Here is a 14,468-nt window from a genome sequence, read left to right as displayed (position 1 = left end):
TAGAAATATTTTAGATGATTAAATAATATGGAAATAATATAAAGAACAAAGTGTTTCCATCTTTGCTGTTTCTCTACCTCTGTGAAGACAAATACACAAATGGAGGCTTTTTTATTATTACTAATAATCATTTTTGTGTTTTGGTGGTTTTTCTCCAATTGGGATCATGCTCTCTATGTAATATGTGTCTGTTACACTTTTTTTTCACCTAACAATATATAATGGGCACCTTCTGAGTCATTACTGATAAATCTGAGTTATTCCTTTTAATAGCTGCATGATAGTCTATAGTATGGAAATACAGCATGATTTACATCCTATATTGAGAGATATTCACCTTTTTTTCTTGCTACCACATACAGTGCTGCAACAAACATATTGCTACTTTAAAATTTTTATTTATAAGCTACATACAAAAAAATGCAGATATTAATACACAGTTCAAGGAATTTCAATATGTGTATACACTCATGTAAACCATCACCCAGGTCAAGATATTAAACATTCTCACTAATTTTATTTTCCACTTGTCTTCATACTACTATTTTTATGTCTGTAAAATAGATTCCTAAACTCACCTACTAAAAAGAGATGAGTGCAGTTTTATTAAGTACTGCCAGGTTGTTGTTCTGAAAGGCTGTGGAAATTCATACGCAGCACTGGATTTGAGTGCCCGTTCCTCTACTCTCTCTCCAGTACTGCATGTTCTTAATCTTTGCCAGTCTGATGAGTAGAAAGTAGTATTGTATTTGAATCTGGTTTTCCCTATTGTGAAATTGTAACCATTTTATTTGGTTTCCTTATAATAGGTTAAATACTTTTGATTATTTGAATGTCAGATGTTCTTTATATAAACAAATGATTGAAAAGATTTAACCACACTTTTAACACTTCCGGAGGTGAAGGAAGATGTTCACAATCTAATTCTTTATGTAATCTGAATAATTTGCAAGAAGGCTTATTTATATGTTGGTGTGTGATTTTTAAAAATTCAATACTCTTAAAATGGCCTATAGATTATGCCTTCATGTGCCTAATTGTTCTTTGCTAAGGTGAAACAAGGGCAGATTATGTAGACCTTTTACATAAGGAGGTATTTGCTTACAACCTTGACCCTGTTGCCTCAGTAGCTGATGCCATCAGGAGCTCACATGCCTCACTATAAACTCTGACATTTAACTCTCGTTCACATCACAGGAGCCGTTTGTTCTTCATGCAATGTTGAGGTCATATGTCAAGTTAGGAAATAGCAAGAGAGAAAATATGTACTTGTTTGAATAATTTACATCATGTAATGGTTGGTGATGCTATAAAATATCTCATGACTTTATTATGCAAATGTCAACATTTATATCAATTATATAATATAAATTTTCTTATATACACATATAAAGGCGTAGGTGAAAATTTGACTGACCCATCTGTGATAAAAGCAGAAGAAAAGAGGTAATGAGTTTTAATAATTTCATTATGATGTATTTTCATAATTTAAAATTCTACATTTCTGTTTGCATAAACCTTTTTTTTTTTAAACTATGAATTCCACAGATCCTGTGATATGGTTTTTGGTCCAGCAAATCTAGGAGAAGATGCAATAAAAAACTTTAGAGCAAAACATCACTGTAATTCTTGCTGTAGAAAGCTTAAACTTCCAGGTAAACATTTTCTTAATCAATATAATGAGTAAATTGTTAGCAAAGTTGGTTATCACAGTACTTCAGAAGGCCAGAGACACAAATACACATTATTGGTTGTAATAGATCTATGTTTTCTTTCATTACTTGTGAAAACACAAAGTTCATTCATTTAATATGCATTTATTATGAGTCTGCTGGATGCCAAGGATTGTGTTAGTTGTTGATAATACAGTAGTGAACTGGATAAATGTTTTCTCTGTCCTCAGTGGCATTTAGTCAAGTCTTGAATACTGAAGATTAACAGTATTATAAGACTGTCATAAATGCCAAGCAAAAAAATAAAAATAAAACAGGTAAGCAGATCACTTAACACAAACTTACAAGTGAGGGAATGCTCCCTGGGAATGGACAGATTTGCCTAAAATTGAAGGATGAATAGACTTTCAGGTTAGTCTGGTAGAGAGCTGGAACAAAACTATTTATTATTCCATGAAGCAGGAACAGAAACTGCAGATTCATTCTCTCATGATAGTAACTTCATCTTTGTATTTGAAGAATTACAACTTACTATTATACTGGAAGTTGTAGCACAAAACAAAGGTTCTCACCCTTTGGTGTACATCAGAATCCCCTGTGGAACTTTTTTAAAATTACAGATTCCTGGGACTAACCCTTGTGCTGTACTTTTAAAGTCTTCTCATCATAATCAATAGTGTGGTAATTAGGACCTTAGAGTTGGGAGTCAGACTGTGGCTCCAAAAATACATACATCATAAAGGGATTTTTTGTTTGGTTTGGGTTTCTTTTAGGATTAAATGAATTGGTATTTGTGAAATACCTAAACAACTTAATACAGTCCCAGGCCACATAGTAAGCACATAAATGGTACTATTCTTTAACTTTTTTAAATTGTTCATTAGTACTATACAGAAATACCTGAGATTCTGATTCTGTTTTCTTTTTTTTTTTTTTTGGTGTATTGACCTTGTATCCTGTAACTTTGGTAAATTCATTTAGTTCTAGCTTTTTTTTTTTAACTCAGAATTTTCAGTGTAGACAGTTAAGACAGTATTATTTACTTCCTTTCCAATGTATACGACTTTTTTTTTTTTTTTTGACTTTTTTGTGCTCGCATGGATTTCCAGTACCGTGTTAAATACGAATACTGAGAGTAGACATCCTTGTTTTCTCCCTGATCTTAAGGGGGGAAAGCATCCAGTCTTTCACTACAGTGTTAGCTGTACAGATTTAGTAGGTGCACTTTATTAGGTTGAGGAAATTCTCTTCTATGCCTTGTTTCCATGAAAATACTTATCTTCAATTTTGTCAGACTTTTTTCTGCATCTGTTTATATGGTCATTTGGGTTTTTTTCTTTAACTGGTCAATATTGCATTGTGTTACATTGATTGGTTTTTGAAATGTTGAACTGGTCTTGCATTTCCAGGACAGACTCTGCTTTGTCATGGTATATTACCTTTTTTGTGTATTGTTGGGTTCAGTTTGCCCATATTTTGCTGAAGATTTATGCATCTGTGTTTGTGAAGAATATTAGTCTGTGGGGTTTTATTTTTCTTTTTTTTTTTTCATGTACTATCTTTGTCTTGCTTTGGTTTCGGGATAATACTGACCTTAAAAATAAGTTGGTGGAAGCTGTTAAGAGTGGGTCTGCCAGTCCTGCACAGGTTCCTCTCTTTATCTCTGTCTTTATAATTGGCAGTTCTTCAGAGCATGGTTTGAGTTCTGCAGTGAGGATGGCACAAATCAGTGTGTAGCCCACCACAGGGACATGAAGTGTGAGCAAAAAAGACTCTTGGAAAGCTGCTTTAATTTTTTCCATCTTTAAAAACATCAAAGTTGTGAGTAAAGATGGCTGCGAGAGATGTGAGACAGTGGCTTCCTCCTAAAACCGCATATAATATGAAAATATAATTAATACAACTAATCTGGAAAAAGCAACAGGAAAGAGGGCTGTGCCAGACTGCATACAGCTGGAGAAAAGAATAAACCACACGGTACAGGGTAACATACAAAAGCCGTGGCCCAGCGGGACCCAAATCCTTCTCCCACCCCAGCTCACCGGTGGGAGGAAGAGAAATGGAGCAGGGAGGGAGTGCAGGCTTGGGACTGCTGAACACCTAGCCCTGGAGATCTGTTCTGGGAGCACAAACCTACATTGCATGGTGCTCTCATGATTATGGGGGTTGGAAAGCTAAGACAGGCTGAATACTTGGAGAGACTGAGACTCCAGCCGCTTGTGGAAAATGGATCCATATCCGGCAGCTCTGGGACAAAAGAAAAGCAGGCAGTCTGAGAGACTTCCTAACAGCAAGAGGGCTGCTAAAGGAGCAAGGATTGCGCACAGCTTACTGCTCAGGAAAAAGGACAGGTAGACAAAATTGTCCTGGTGCACTCTGCCCAGCAGGTTGGGAACTTTCATGATCTTCAGGGGCTCCAGCCCCCTGGCTGGCTACACAGCTCCAAGGCCCCCCTTGGTGATATGCAGCCTGCTGCACCTTTCTCCCGCCTAGCCCCACCTGACTCGCAAACCAGCAAACCCTACCCTGGCGTTAAGCCAGCCAGAGGGAAGCCCCGCCTACAGCAGCTACAAACACAAAGCACAGAGGCTTATACCTGTGTGCTTGGCCCACTGGTTCTGGTAGTGGAGACAGGCATAGCAGCTGGGAAGAAGGAAACAGCTCTTTCTCCCTCCCGGGCACCAACACCGCTCCCGTGTGACACCCGACATTGTTCCAGGGGCTAAGCAGCTCCAGAGAGTAGAGCTTCTGCGTACTAGAAGGTGCCACGTACAAACATGAAACATCAAAGGAACCCAGTTCAAAGCAAAATTATGAATACACCAGAGAAAGAGTCAATTGAAATCAACCTCATTAAAAGAGATCTCAACTAAAAATCATGAACATGTTCATGGAGGTACAGAAAATTATTCAAGAACTCAGGAATGAATTCTGGTCTGAGATCCAATCATTACAGCACACAGTATCAGAAATGAAACATACAATGGAAGGTTCTATAAGCAGATTAGATATGGTAGAGGAGAGGATAAATGAAATAGAAATTAGACAAGAGGAAAACAAAGAAGCTGAGACACAGAGAGAGAGAAAGATCTCTAAGAATGAAAATATTGAGAGAACTGTGTGACCAGTCCAAACTAAACAATACTTGCATTGTAGGGGTAGCAGAATAAGAAGAGAGAATAAAAGGGATAGAAAGTGTCTTTGAGGAGGTAACTGCTGAAAAATTCTCTAGTCTGGGGAAGGAGATGATCTCTCAGACCATGGAGGTGCACAGATCTCCCAACACAAGGAACCCAAGGAAGACAACACCAAGACATATAATAATTAAAATGGCAAAAATCAAGGATAAAGACAGACTAATAAAAGCAGCCAGAGAAAGAAATAAGATCACATACAAAGGAAAGCCTATCAGACTATCATCTGACTTCTCAGCAGAAACCTTACAGGCCAGAAAGGAGTGGCATGATGTATTTAATGCAATGAAGCAGAAGGGCCTTGAACCAAGAATACTTTATCCAGCAAGATTATCATCTAAATTTGAAGGAGGGATTAAACAATTTCCAATAAGCAAACACAGAGAATTTACCTCCCACAAACTGTCTCTACAGTGAATTTTGGAGGAACTGCTATAGATGGAAATGTTGCTAAGGTTTAATAGCTGTCAGTAGAGGTTATAAAACCACAGTAAAGAAAGTAGAACAGCTAATTACTAAGCAACTGCAAAATTAAATCAACAACCCCCAAAGTCAATCAAGGGATAGACAAAGAGTACAGAATATCATACCTAATATATAAAGAATGGAGGAGGAAGAAAAAGGAGAAAAAAGAACCTTTAGATTGTAATAGCATACTGAGTTAAGTTAGACTCTAAAATAGTGAAGAAATTAACCTTGAACCTTTGGTAACCACGAATCTGAAGCCTGCAATGGCAATAAGTACATACCTATCGATAATCACCGTAAATGTAAATGGTCCAAATGCACCAATAAAAAGACATAGAGTCACTGAATGGATTTTTTAAAAAGCCCCATCTATATGCTGCCTACAAGAGACTTACTTTAAACCCAAAGACATACACAGACTAAAAGTGAAGGGATGGAAAAAGATATTTCATGCAACTAATAGGGAGAAAAAAGCAGGAGTTGAAGTATTTGTATCAGACAAAATAGACTTCAAAACAAAGAAAGTCACAAGAGACAAAGAAAGAATTACATAATGATAAAGGGGTCAATCCAACAAGAAGATATAACCATTATAAATACCTATGTACCCAACACAGGATCACCTACATCAATGTCCCTGATGAACATAGATTCAAAAATACTCAACAAAATACAGCAAACTGAATTAAAAAATATATTTAAAATATCATCCACTGTGATCAAGTAGGATTTATTCCAGGGATGCAAGGATGAGACAATATTAGAAAATCCATCAACCTCATCCACCACGTCAACAAAAAGAAGGACAAAAACCGCATGATCATCTCCATAGATGCCAAAAAAGCATTTGACAAAATTCAACATCCATTCATGATAAAAGCTCTCAACAAAATCGGTATAGAGGACAAGTACCTCAACATAATAAAGGTCATATATGACAGACCCACAGCCAACATCAAACTTAACAGCGAGAGGCTGAAAGCCTTTCCTTGAAGATCGGGAACAAGACAAGGATGCCCACTCTCCCCACTTTTATTCAACATAGTTCTGGAGGTCCTTGCCATAGCAATTAGGCAACACAAAGAAATAAAGGGCATCCATATTGGTAAGGAAGAAGTTAAACTGTCCGTTTGCAGATGACATGATATTGTACATAAAAAACCCTAAAGAATCCATTCCAAAACTACTAGATCTAATATCTGAATTCAGCAAAGTTGCAGGATACAAAATTAATACACAGAAATCTGTTGCGTTCTTATACACTAATGATAAACAACACTGAGGGAGAAATCAGAAAAACAATTCCATGTACAATTGCATCAAAAAGAATAGAATACCTAGGAATAAACCTAACCAAGGGAGTGAAAGACCTATATCCTGAAAACTACAAGACACTCTTGAGAGAAATTAAAGAAGATACCAATAAATGGAAGCACATCCTGTGTTCATGGACAGGAAGAATTAATATTGTTAAAAGGCCATCCTGCCTAAAGCAATCTATAGATTCAATGCAATTCCTATCAAAATACCAATAGCATTCTTCAGTGAACTAGAGCAAATCATTCTAAAAGTCATATGGAACCACAAAAGACCCAGAATAGCCAAAGCAATCCTGAGAAGGAAGAATCAAGCTCTACTACAAAACTACAGTAATCAAGACAATTTGGTACTGGCACAAGAACAGACCCATAGACCAGTGAAACAGACTAGAGAGCCCAGATATAAACCCAAGCATATATGGTCAATTAATATACGATAAAGGAGCCATGGACATACAATGGGGAAATGACAGCCTCTTCAACAACTGATTTTGGCAAAACTGGACAGCTACATGCAAGAGAATGAAACTGGATTATTGTTTTACCCCATACACAAAAGTAAACTCGAAATGGTCCAAAGTTCTGAATGTAAGTCATGAAACCATAAAAGTCTTAGAAGACAACATAGACAAAAATCTCCTGAATATATACATGAGCAACTTCTTCCTGAATGCATCTCCTCGAGCAAAGGAAACAAAAGCAAAAGTGAACAAGTGGGACTACATCAAACTAAAAAGCTTCTGTACAGCAAAGGACACCATCAACAGAACAAAGAGGCATCGTACAGTATGGGAGAATATATTTGTAAACAACATATCCGACAAGGGGTTAACATCCAAAATATATAAAGGACTCACATGCCTCAACACCCAAAAAGCAAATGACTCGATTAAAAAATGGGCAGAAGATATGAAGAGACAGTTCTCCAAAGAAGAAAGTCAGATGGCCAACAGACACATGAAAAGATGCTCCATATCACTAATCATCAGGGAAATGCAAATTAAAACCACAATGAGATATCACCTCACACCAGTAAGGATGGCCAGCATCAAAAAGACTAAGAACAACAAATGCCGGCGAGGATGTGGAGAAAGGGGAACCCTCCTACACTGCTGGTGAGAATGTAAGCTAGTTCAACCATTGTAGAAAGCAATATGGAGGTTCCTCAAAAACCTAAAAATAGAGATACCATTTGACCCGGACATCCCACTCCTTGGAATTTACCCAAAGAATACAAGTTCTCAGATTCAAAAAGACATGTGTACCACTATGTTTATTGCAGCACTATTTACAATAGCCAGATATGGAAGCAACCTAAGTGTCCATCAGTAGATGAATGGATAAAGAAGAGGTGGTACATATACACAATGGAATACTATTCAGCCATAAGAAAGGAACAGATTCTACCATTTGCAGCAACATGGATGGAGCTAGAGGATATTATGCTCAGTGAAATAAGCCAGGCGGAGAAAGACAAGTGCCAAATGATTTCCCTCATTTTTGGAAGATAACAATGAAGCAAAACTGAAGGAACAAAACAACAGCAGACTCACAGACTCCAAGAAGGGACTAGCAGTTACCAAAGGGGAGGGGTGTGAGAGGATGGGTGGGGAGGGAGGGAGAAAGGGATTGAAGGGTATTATGTTTAGTACACATGGTGTGGGGGATCACAGGGAAAACAGTGTAGCACAGAGAAGGCAAATAGTGAAATCTGTGGTATCTTACTACACTGATGGACAGTGACTGCAATGAGGTATGGTTGGGGACTTGATAATATGGGTCAATGTACTAACCACATTGTTTTTTCATGTGAAACCTTCATAAGAATGTATATCAATAATACCTTAATAAAAATTTAAAAAATAAATTAATAAAATATAAAAACATCAAATTTGTAAAAAAAATAATAAGTTGGAAGTGTTCATACCTCTTCTGTTTTGGGAAATAGAAAGTATAGAATTCATATTATTCCTGCTTTGAATGTTTGATACAATTGTCTAGTGAAACTACCTTGGTCTGAAATTTTCTTTGTTAGATGGTTTTTAACTAAGGGTTTAATTTTAAAAATCAAAGTAAATATAGAACAGTTGAAGTTGACATTGAAGTTACTTTCTTTTTGAAGGAATTTTTAGTAATTTCTGTCTTTTAGAAGTTGGTCTATTTGTGTAAATTGTCAAATTTATGGGCATAGATTTATTTATATTAATATCTTACATTTTTAGTATCTGTGGGAGCTGTGGTAAATCCTGTCTTTCATTATAGTAATTTGATATTTTTGTCCCTTTGTCTGACCAAGGTGTATCATTTTAAATTGATACTTTAAAAGAAGCAGCTTTTGTGTTTAATGTTTTACTCTATTTTCTGTTTTCACTTTCATTGATTCTCTTTATTATTTCCATTTTATTGCTTGCTTTGTGTTTAGTTTGTTCTTTCGTTGTTAAGGTAAAAGTTTAGGTTATTCATTTAAGACCTTTTCTAACAAAACATGTAATGCTATAAGTTTCCCTCTAAGCATTGTTATCTTCATCCCATGAATTTTGATATGTTTTACTATTATTTACTCTAAAATACTTTCTCTTTGACTTATGGATTATTTAGGAGTGTCTTTTTTAGTTCTCAATTATTTGTAAAATATTAGCTTCCTGTTACTGATTTCTTGTTTAATTCCAATATGATAGACATACTTCATTTGATTTCAGTTAAATTTTTTTTCACCATAAAAGGGTATTCTCTTTGGTGAGTTTGGAATTTGCACTTGAAGGGAATATTCTGTTGTTGGGTGGAATATTCTATAAATGTTAATTAAGAAAAGGTGTTTGATAGTATTGTTTGGGTTTTTATATCCTTGCAGATTTTCTGTCTGCTAGTTCTGTTGATCCGTTAGAAAGGAGTACTCTATAATTGTGGATTTGTCTATTTTGCCCTTCAGTTTTAGTTTTTTCTTCTTGCAATGTGAAGATTTGTTCTTAGGTTTATACACATTTGCAGTTATGTCTTCTTACTGAATTCTTTCTGTCCTTATGTAATGCCATTGTAATTTTCCTTGTTTTGAAGTCTACTTTGATATTAACATAGCTACTACAGCTGTCTTTTGATGAATGGTTTCACAGGTATTTTTTCCCATTCTTCTTACCTGTATATATAAATTATGTTTTAAGAGCATTTCTTGTAGACAGCATATACTTGAGTACTAACTTTAATTTGTTTTTAACATTCTAACAATTTTTATCTTTTTAATTGAAGTATAGTTGATAATACAGTCTCATATAGGTTTCAAGTAACAACACAGTGATTCAGCAGTTACCACATTATTAAATCCTCACCCCACTAGTGCAGTTAGTTACTATCTGTCAACATAGGAAGATGTTAAAGAATCATTGGCTGTATTCTCCATGCCGCTGTACTCCCATCCCCATGACCAACTTATATTATGATTGAGAATTTTTGTGCCCCTTTATCCCCCTCACTCTCCTCACCTATCCACCTTTGCAAACCACTCCCCCATGGTAACCACCAGTCACTTCTCAGTGTGAGTCTACTGGTATTCTGTTCATTCTGTTTTGCTTTGTTTTCATATTCCACAAACAAGTAAAATCTTATGGTATTTGTCTTCTCTGCCTGGCTTATTTCCCTTAGCATAATGCCTTTTTGGTCTATCCATGTTGTTGCAAATGGCAGGATATCTTTTTTTTTCATCTAAATATTATTCCATTATGTATATGTACCACATCTTCTTTATCCATTCATCCATTGATGGGCACTTAGGTTGCTTCCATATGTTGGTTATTGTAAATAATGCAGAGATAAACATAGGGGTGCATGTATTTTTTCAAATGAGGGATTTTGTTTTCTTCGGGTAAATTCCTAGAAGTGAAATTACTGGGTTGAACGGTATTTCTATTTTCAGTTTTTTGAGGAACCTCCATACTGCCACAGCCACTGCACCAGTTTACATTCTCAATGGTGTAAGGGTTTGCTTTTCCTCACCAATGCTTGCTATTTCTTGTCTTTTGGATAGTAGCCATCCTAACTGATTTAAGGTGATAATCATGTTCCTGTGGCCATCTGTATTTCTTCTTTGGAAAAATATCTGTTCACTTTCTCCAGCCATTTTTTAACTGGGTTTTCTGTGTTGAGGTCTATGAATTTTTTAATGTATTTTAGATGTTAGCCCTGTCCTTTGCTGTACAGAAGCTTTTTGGTTTGATGTAATCCAACTTGTTCATTTTTTGTTTCCTTTGCCCAGGGAAATGTGTCCAGAAAAAAATGGTTCATGCTTATTTTTGCCTCTGTTTTCTTCTAAGAGTTGTATGTTTGCATGTCTTACATTTAGGTCTTTAATCCTTTTTGAGTTTACTTTTATGTATGGAGTTAGACAGTAATCCAGTTTCATTCCCTTGCATGTAGCTTTCCAGATTTCCCAACACCAGTTATTGAAGGGACTGTCTTTTTGCCATTATATATTCATCTCTCCTTTATCATATATTGACCACATATGCATGGCTTTATATCTGGGCTCTATTCTGGTCCCTAGATCTATGTATGAGTCTGTTCTTGTGCCAGTACCATACTGTTTTGATTACTGTAGCTTTATGTAGTATAGGCTGAAGTCACTGAGTGTAATACCCTCAGCTTTGTTCTCCTTTCTCAAATATCTTTTAGTTGGTATCTTAGACCCTGCATATTTAATGTAATTATTGATATAGTTAGATTTTATGTTTTGTTTTCTGATTGATATCTTTGGTTTGTTTTTTGGGGGATTTGTTTGTTTTGGGGATTCCCTCCCCTTTCTGATTTGTTTTATCTTTACGCTTAGATTTTTAGTGGTTGTTCTTAGTTTTCCTTACCTAAGAATGTGTGTACTTTGCCTTCATTTCTAAAGGACATATTCACTGTAAAATTTTAGGTTGACATTTCTTTCAGCACTTAAAAAATAATGCGTAGTTGTAGCTTCCTCTGAGTGCATGTTTATTTAGCTTCTTGAATTTGTGAATTTATGACTTCTATCAAATTTAGGGAGTTCTTAGCTATTAGTTCTTCAGATGTTTGTTCTGCATTGATCCTTTTCATCTCTTTCTGGAGCTCCTGTAATAAAAATGAAGCTCACATAAAATACCTTTTGATATTGTATCCCAGTAACTTGAGACTATGATTATTTTCTTAAAAATTATTTTTTGTTGTTTTTCAGATTGGATAATTTCTGCTGATCTATCAAGGTCACTTTCTACCATTTCTCATTCTTCTTCATTCTTTTATTCTCATACACAGGATATTTTATTTTACTTATATCTTTCAGTCCTATAATTTTCTTTTGGTTCCTTTTATACTGATTATTTATCTGCTGAAAACTTGTTTCCATTTACATTTAAGTCTCTTTGCCCTACATCATGGAGTATGGTTATAATAGCTGGTTTAAACTCTTTGATCACTATACCATGTGGGTTATCTTGGGGTTGGCATCTGCCAGTTGTCTTTTTCTTTGAGATGTTCCTTGTTCTTTGTATCTTTATTAATTTTATAATGTGTCCTGGATATTTTCAATGTTATGTTCTGGAATTCTGGGTCTTACCAGAAATCCTCTATAGAGAATGTTGATTTTTGTTGATGTGTGCATTAGTAGACAATCCACTCAGTTAAGTTCAATTCATAAGTCCCAATTTACCTTCTGTGGCTGTGATTCCAATGTCAGTTTCATTTTTAGTCTTTCAGTGTTACTCAGGTCTACCTCACATGTGTAAAAACGGGAAAATCTCAAACTTGAGTGTGCTTCACCATAGTTTAGTTTCCAAAGCCTATGCTATGCTGTCTTTCCATATATGTGCCATTCAAGGGTGAACCTTGGATTTCATAAGCAACTTAGGGGTGTCCCTTTCTCCATTTTCCTTCTCTCTATGATGCCTTCCATACTCTCTGACTCCTGAGGGCCTTTTTTTTTTTTTTTTTTTGTTACTGTAACTAGAAAACCAAGATTTTGGCCTCCTTGCACTGTCACACGTTTCTTGTAAGTGGGTCCATTTCTGGTGCTAAGTCACAAGGGAACAAGATGCTTTGGATCACTGAGGTGCCTATTCTCAGTTCTGGTCAGAGAGAACAGTTTCCTGTTGAATTGTAGGTGCTTGCTCAGCTGCCACCTCTCCAAGAGCTCCTTTTCTTGACTGGTTTTGTCTCAGGTAAGGACCAAAGGAATAAAAGAGAAAAATAAAAAACTAGGCATTGCTCTCAGCATTTTTCATTCTATAGGGTCTTCCCTTTTCTGATCTGGAAAGGATCTGGAAATTCTCAGAGTGTCCTCTGTCTGCTCAGAAATCTACATTCTGAGATAGAGCTATCTACAAATCCAAGCCTGGAAATAAGCGGGGGGAAAAAAACAGGAAACTTAACACCCTATTGGTCATTCTTCAGGTTCTAATTTTCTTCTCTAATATGTCTGCTATTACTTCTCAGAAGTCTCAGATAGTTGCTTTATGTATTATGTGAAGGGTTTATACTTGTAATCAGTGGGAGAAATAGGGTGGAATATGCTTAGTCCATTTTAGCCAGAACTGGAACACACAGTGGTGAATTGTTGCAGCCCAGATATAATTTTTATTTGATTTTGGGTATAGTGTAATTTTTAGTATCATATCTCTTTTTTAAATTATTACTATAAACTTGAAAGAGACCTTAAGAGCAATCCAATCCAAATCCATCATTTTATGGAATGTATTATTAGAGTTTAGATGATTTGCTCATGGTTGCACCATTAGTTAACAACACTATAAGGACTTGAATTATAATTGTTTCTTTCTGTTATTCTTTGTGTACAGTACCAGCTACAAATTAGTTTTCATTCCCCAAAGTCATGCTAGCATAGGCTTGAATTCAAAATTTATCAGAAATCATTCATGCAATACAAATATGTATTTGGATCATTGAATATATGCTGTTATTCATATTAAAATTAACAATTTATATTCTGAGTGTCGGTTCTGTTTTATATGGAGATGATAAAGATATGTGCCTGCTTATGGTTAGTTTAAATTGTAAGCTTGATATTACTGCATTGTTTTCCAATTCTTCAACTACTGTCAAGTATGTCTGTAAATCCCCAGGTGATTTCATCCTGTTCCATGACTATAAATGCAATAGCTACATACTGATAGTACCAAATTTAACTAAAACTTAACTTCTTGCCTGAGATCCTGTTTCTATATTCAGTTTCCTACATTTCTGCTTGGATACCCTAAAGTATCTTTATAAGTAACATGTCCATTCCAAAACTTTGGACTTTCATTTCCCACCCCTGTCCACAAAACTCTGCTTCCCCATTACATTAATGGTTACTCAGTTGCTCAGGCTCAAAACCTAAAAGCTAGCCAATTCCTTTTTTCTCTCACCTTGCCTAACCAATATGTCAAATTCTGTCTACTCTGATTCTGAAATCTGGCTAGAATTCACCAATTTCTCTTCCTCTTCGTTGCCACCATTTTGTTTCCTATATTCTTGCCAGTTGTCCCTAACAAAACTTTATATGATGATCAGAATAGTGATTGAAACAAATCTGATTATTTTCCTCCCTTAGAACTGTTCAGTACCTTCCCGTGTATATCATTGTAATCTGTATTCCTTACCTTAGCTTGCTTCAAGGTAGGGGTCAGCAAACTGTTGTGTAAAAGGCAAGACAGTAAATATTTTAAGCTTTGTGGACTATAGGACCTGTGTCACAACTACCCAGGTCTACCACCGCAGTGCAGAAATAGCCACAATCTGTAAACAAATGAGCGTGGCTCCATCCTAGTGAAACTATTTGCAGAAACAGGCAGCAGGCCAGATTT

General features: G+C 35.9%; 1 protein-coding gene across 1 annotated transcript in view; it reads left to right on the top strand.

The window, feature by feature from the left end:
* Nucleotides 1–14,468, top strand: part of TRPM7 (transient receptor potential cation channel subfamily M member 7) — a 127,587-nt gene that overhangs the window by 111,025 nt on the left and 2,094 nt on the right. Inside the window, exons 37-38 of the mRNA XM_036877409.2 lie at nt 1,395–1,446; nt 1,549–1,655. Coding sequence (XP_036733304.2) covers nt 1,395–1,446; nt 1,549–1,655 — 159 coding nt within the window. The remainder of the gene's footprint in view (nt 1–1,394; nt 1,447–1,548; nt 1,656–14,468) is intronic.

This window comes from Manis pentadactyla, chromosome 11, assembly GCF_030020395.1.
Source record: "Manis pentadactyla isolate mManPen7 chromosome 11, mManPen7.hap1, whole genome shotgun sequence".
Taxonomy (NCBI): domain Eukaryota; kingdom Metazoa; phylum Chordata; class Mammalia; order Pholidota; family Manidae; genus Manis; species Manis pentadactyla.
Note: the sequence above shows the minus strand (reverse complement) of the source record. Positions and strands in the feature narration are given on the sequence as shown.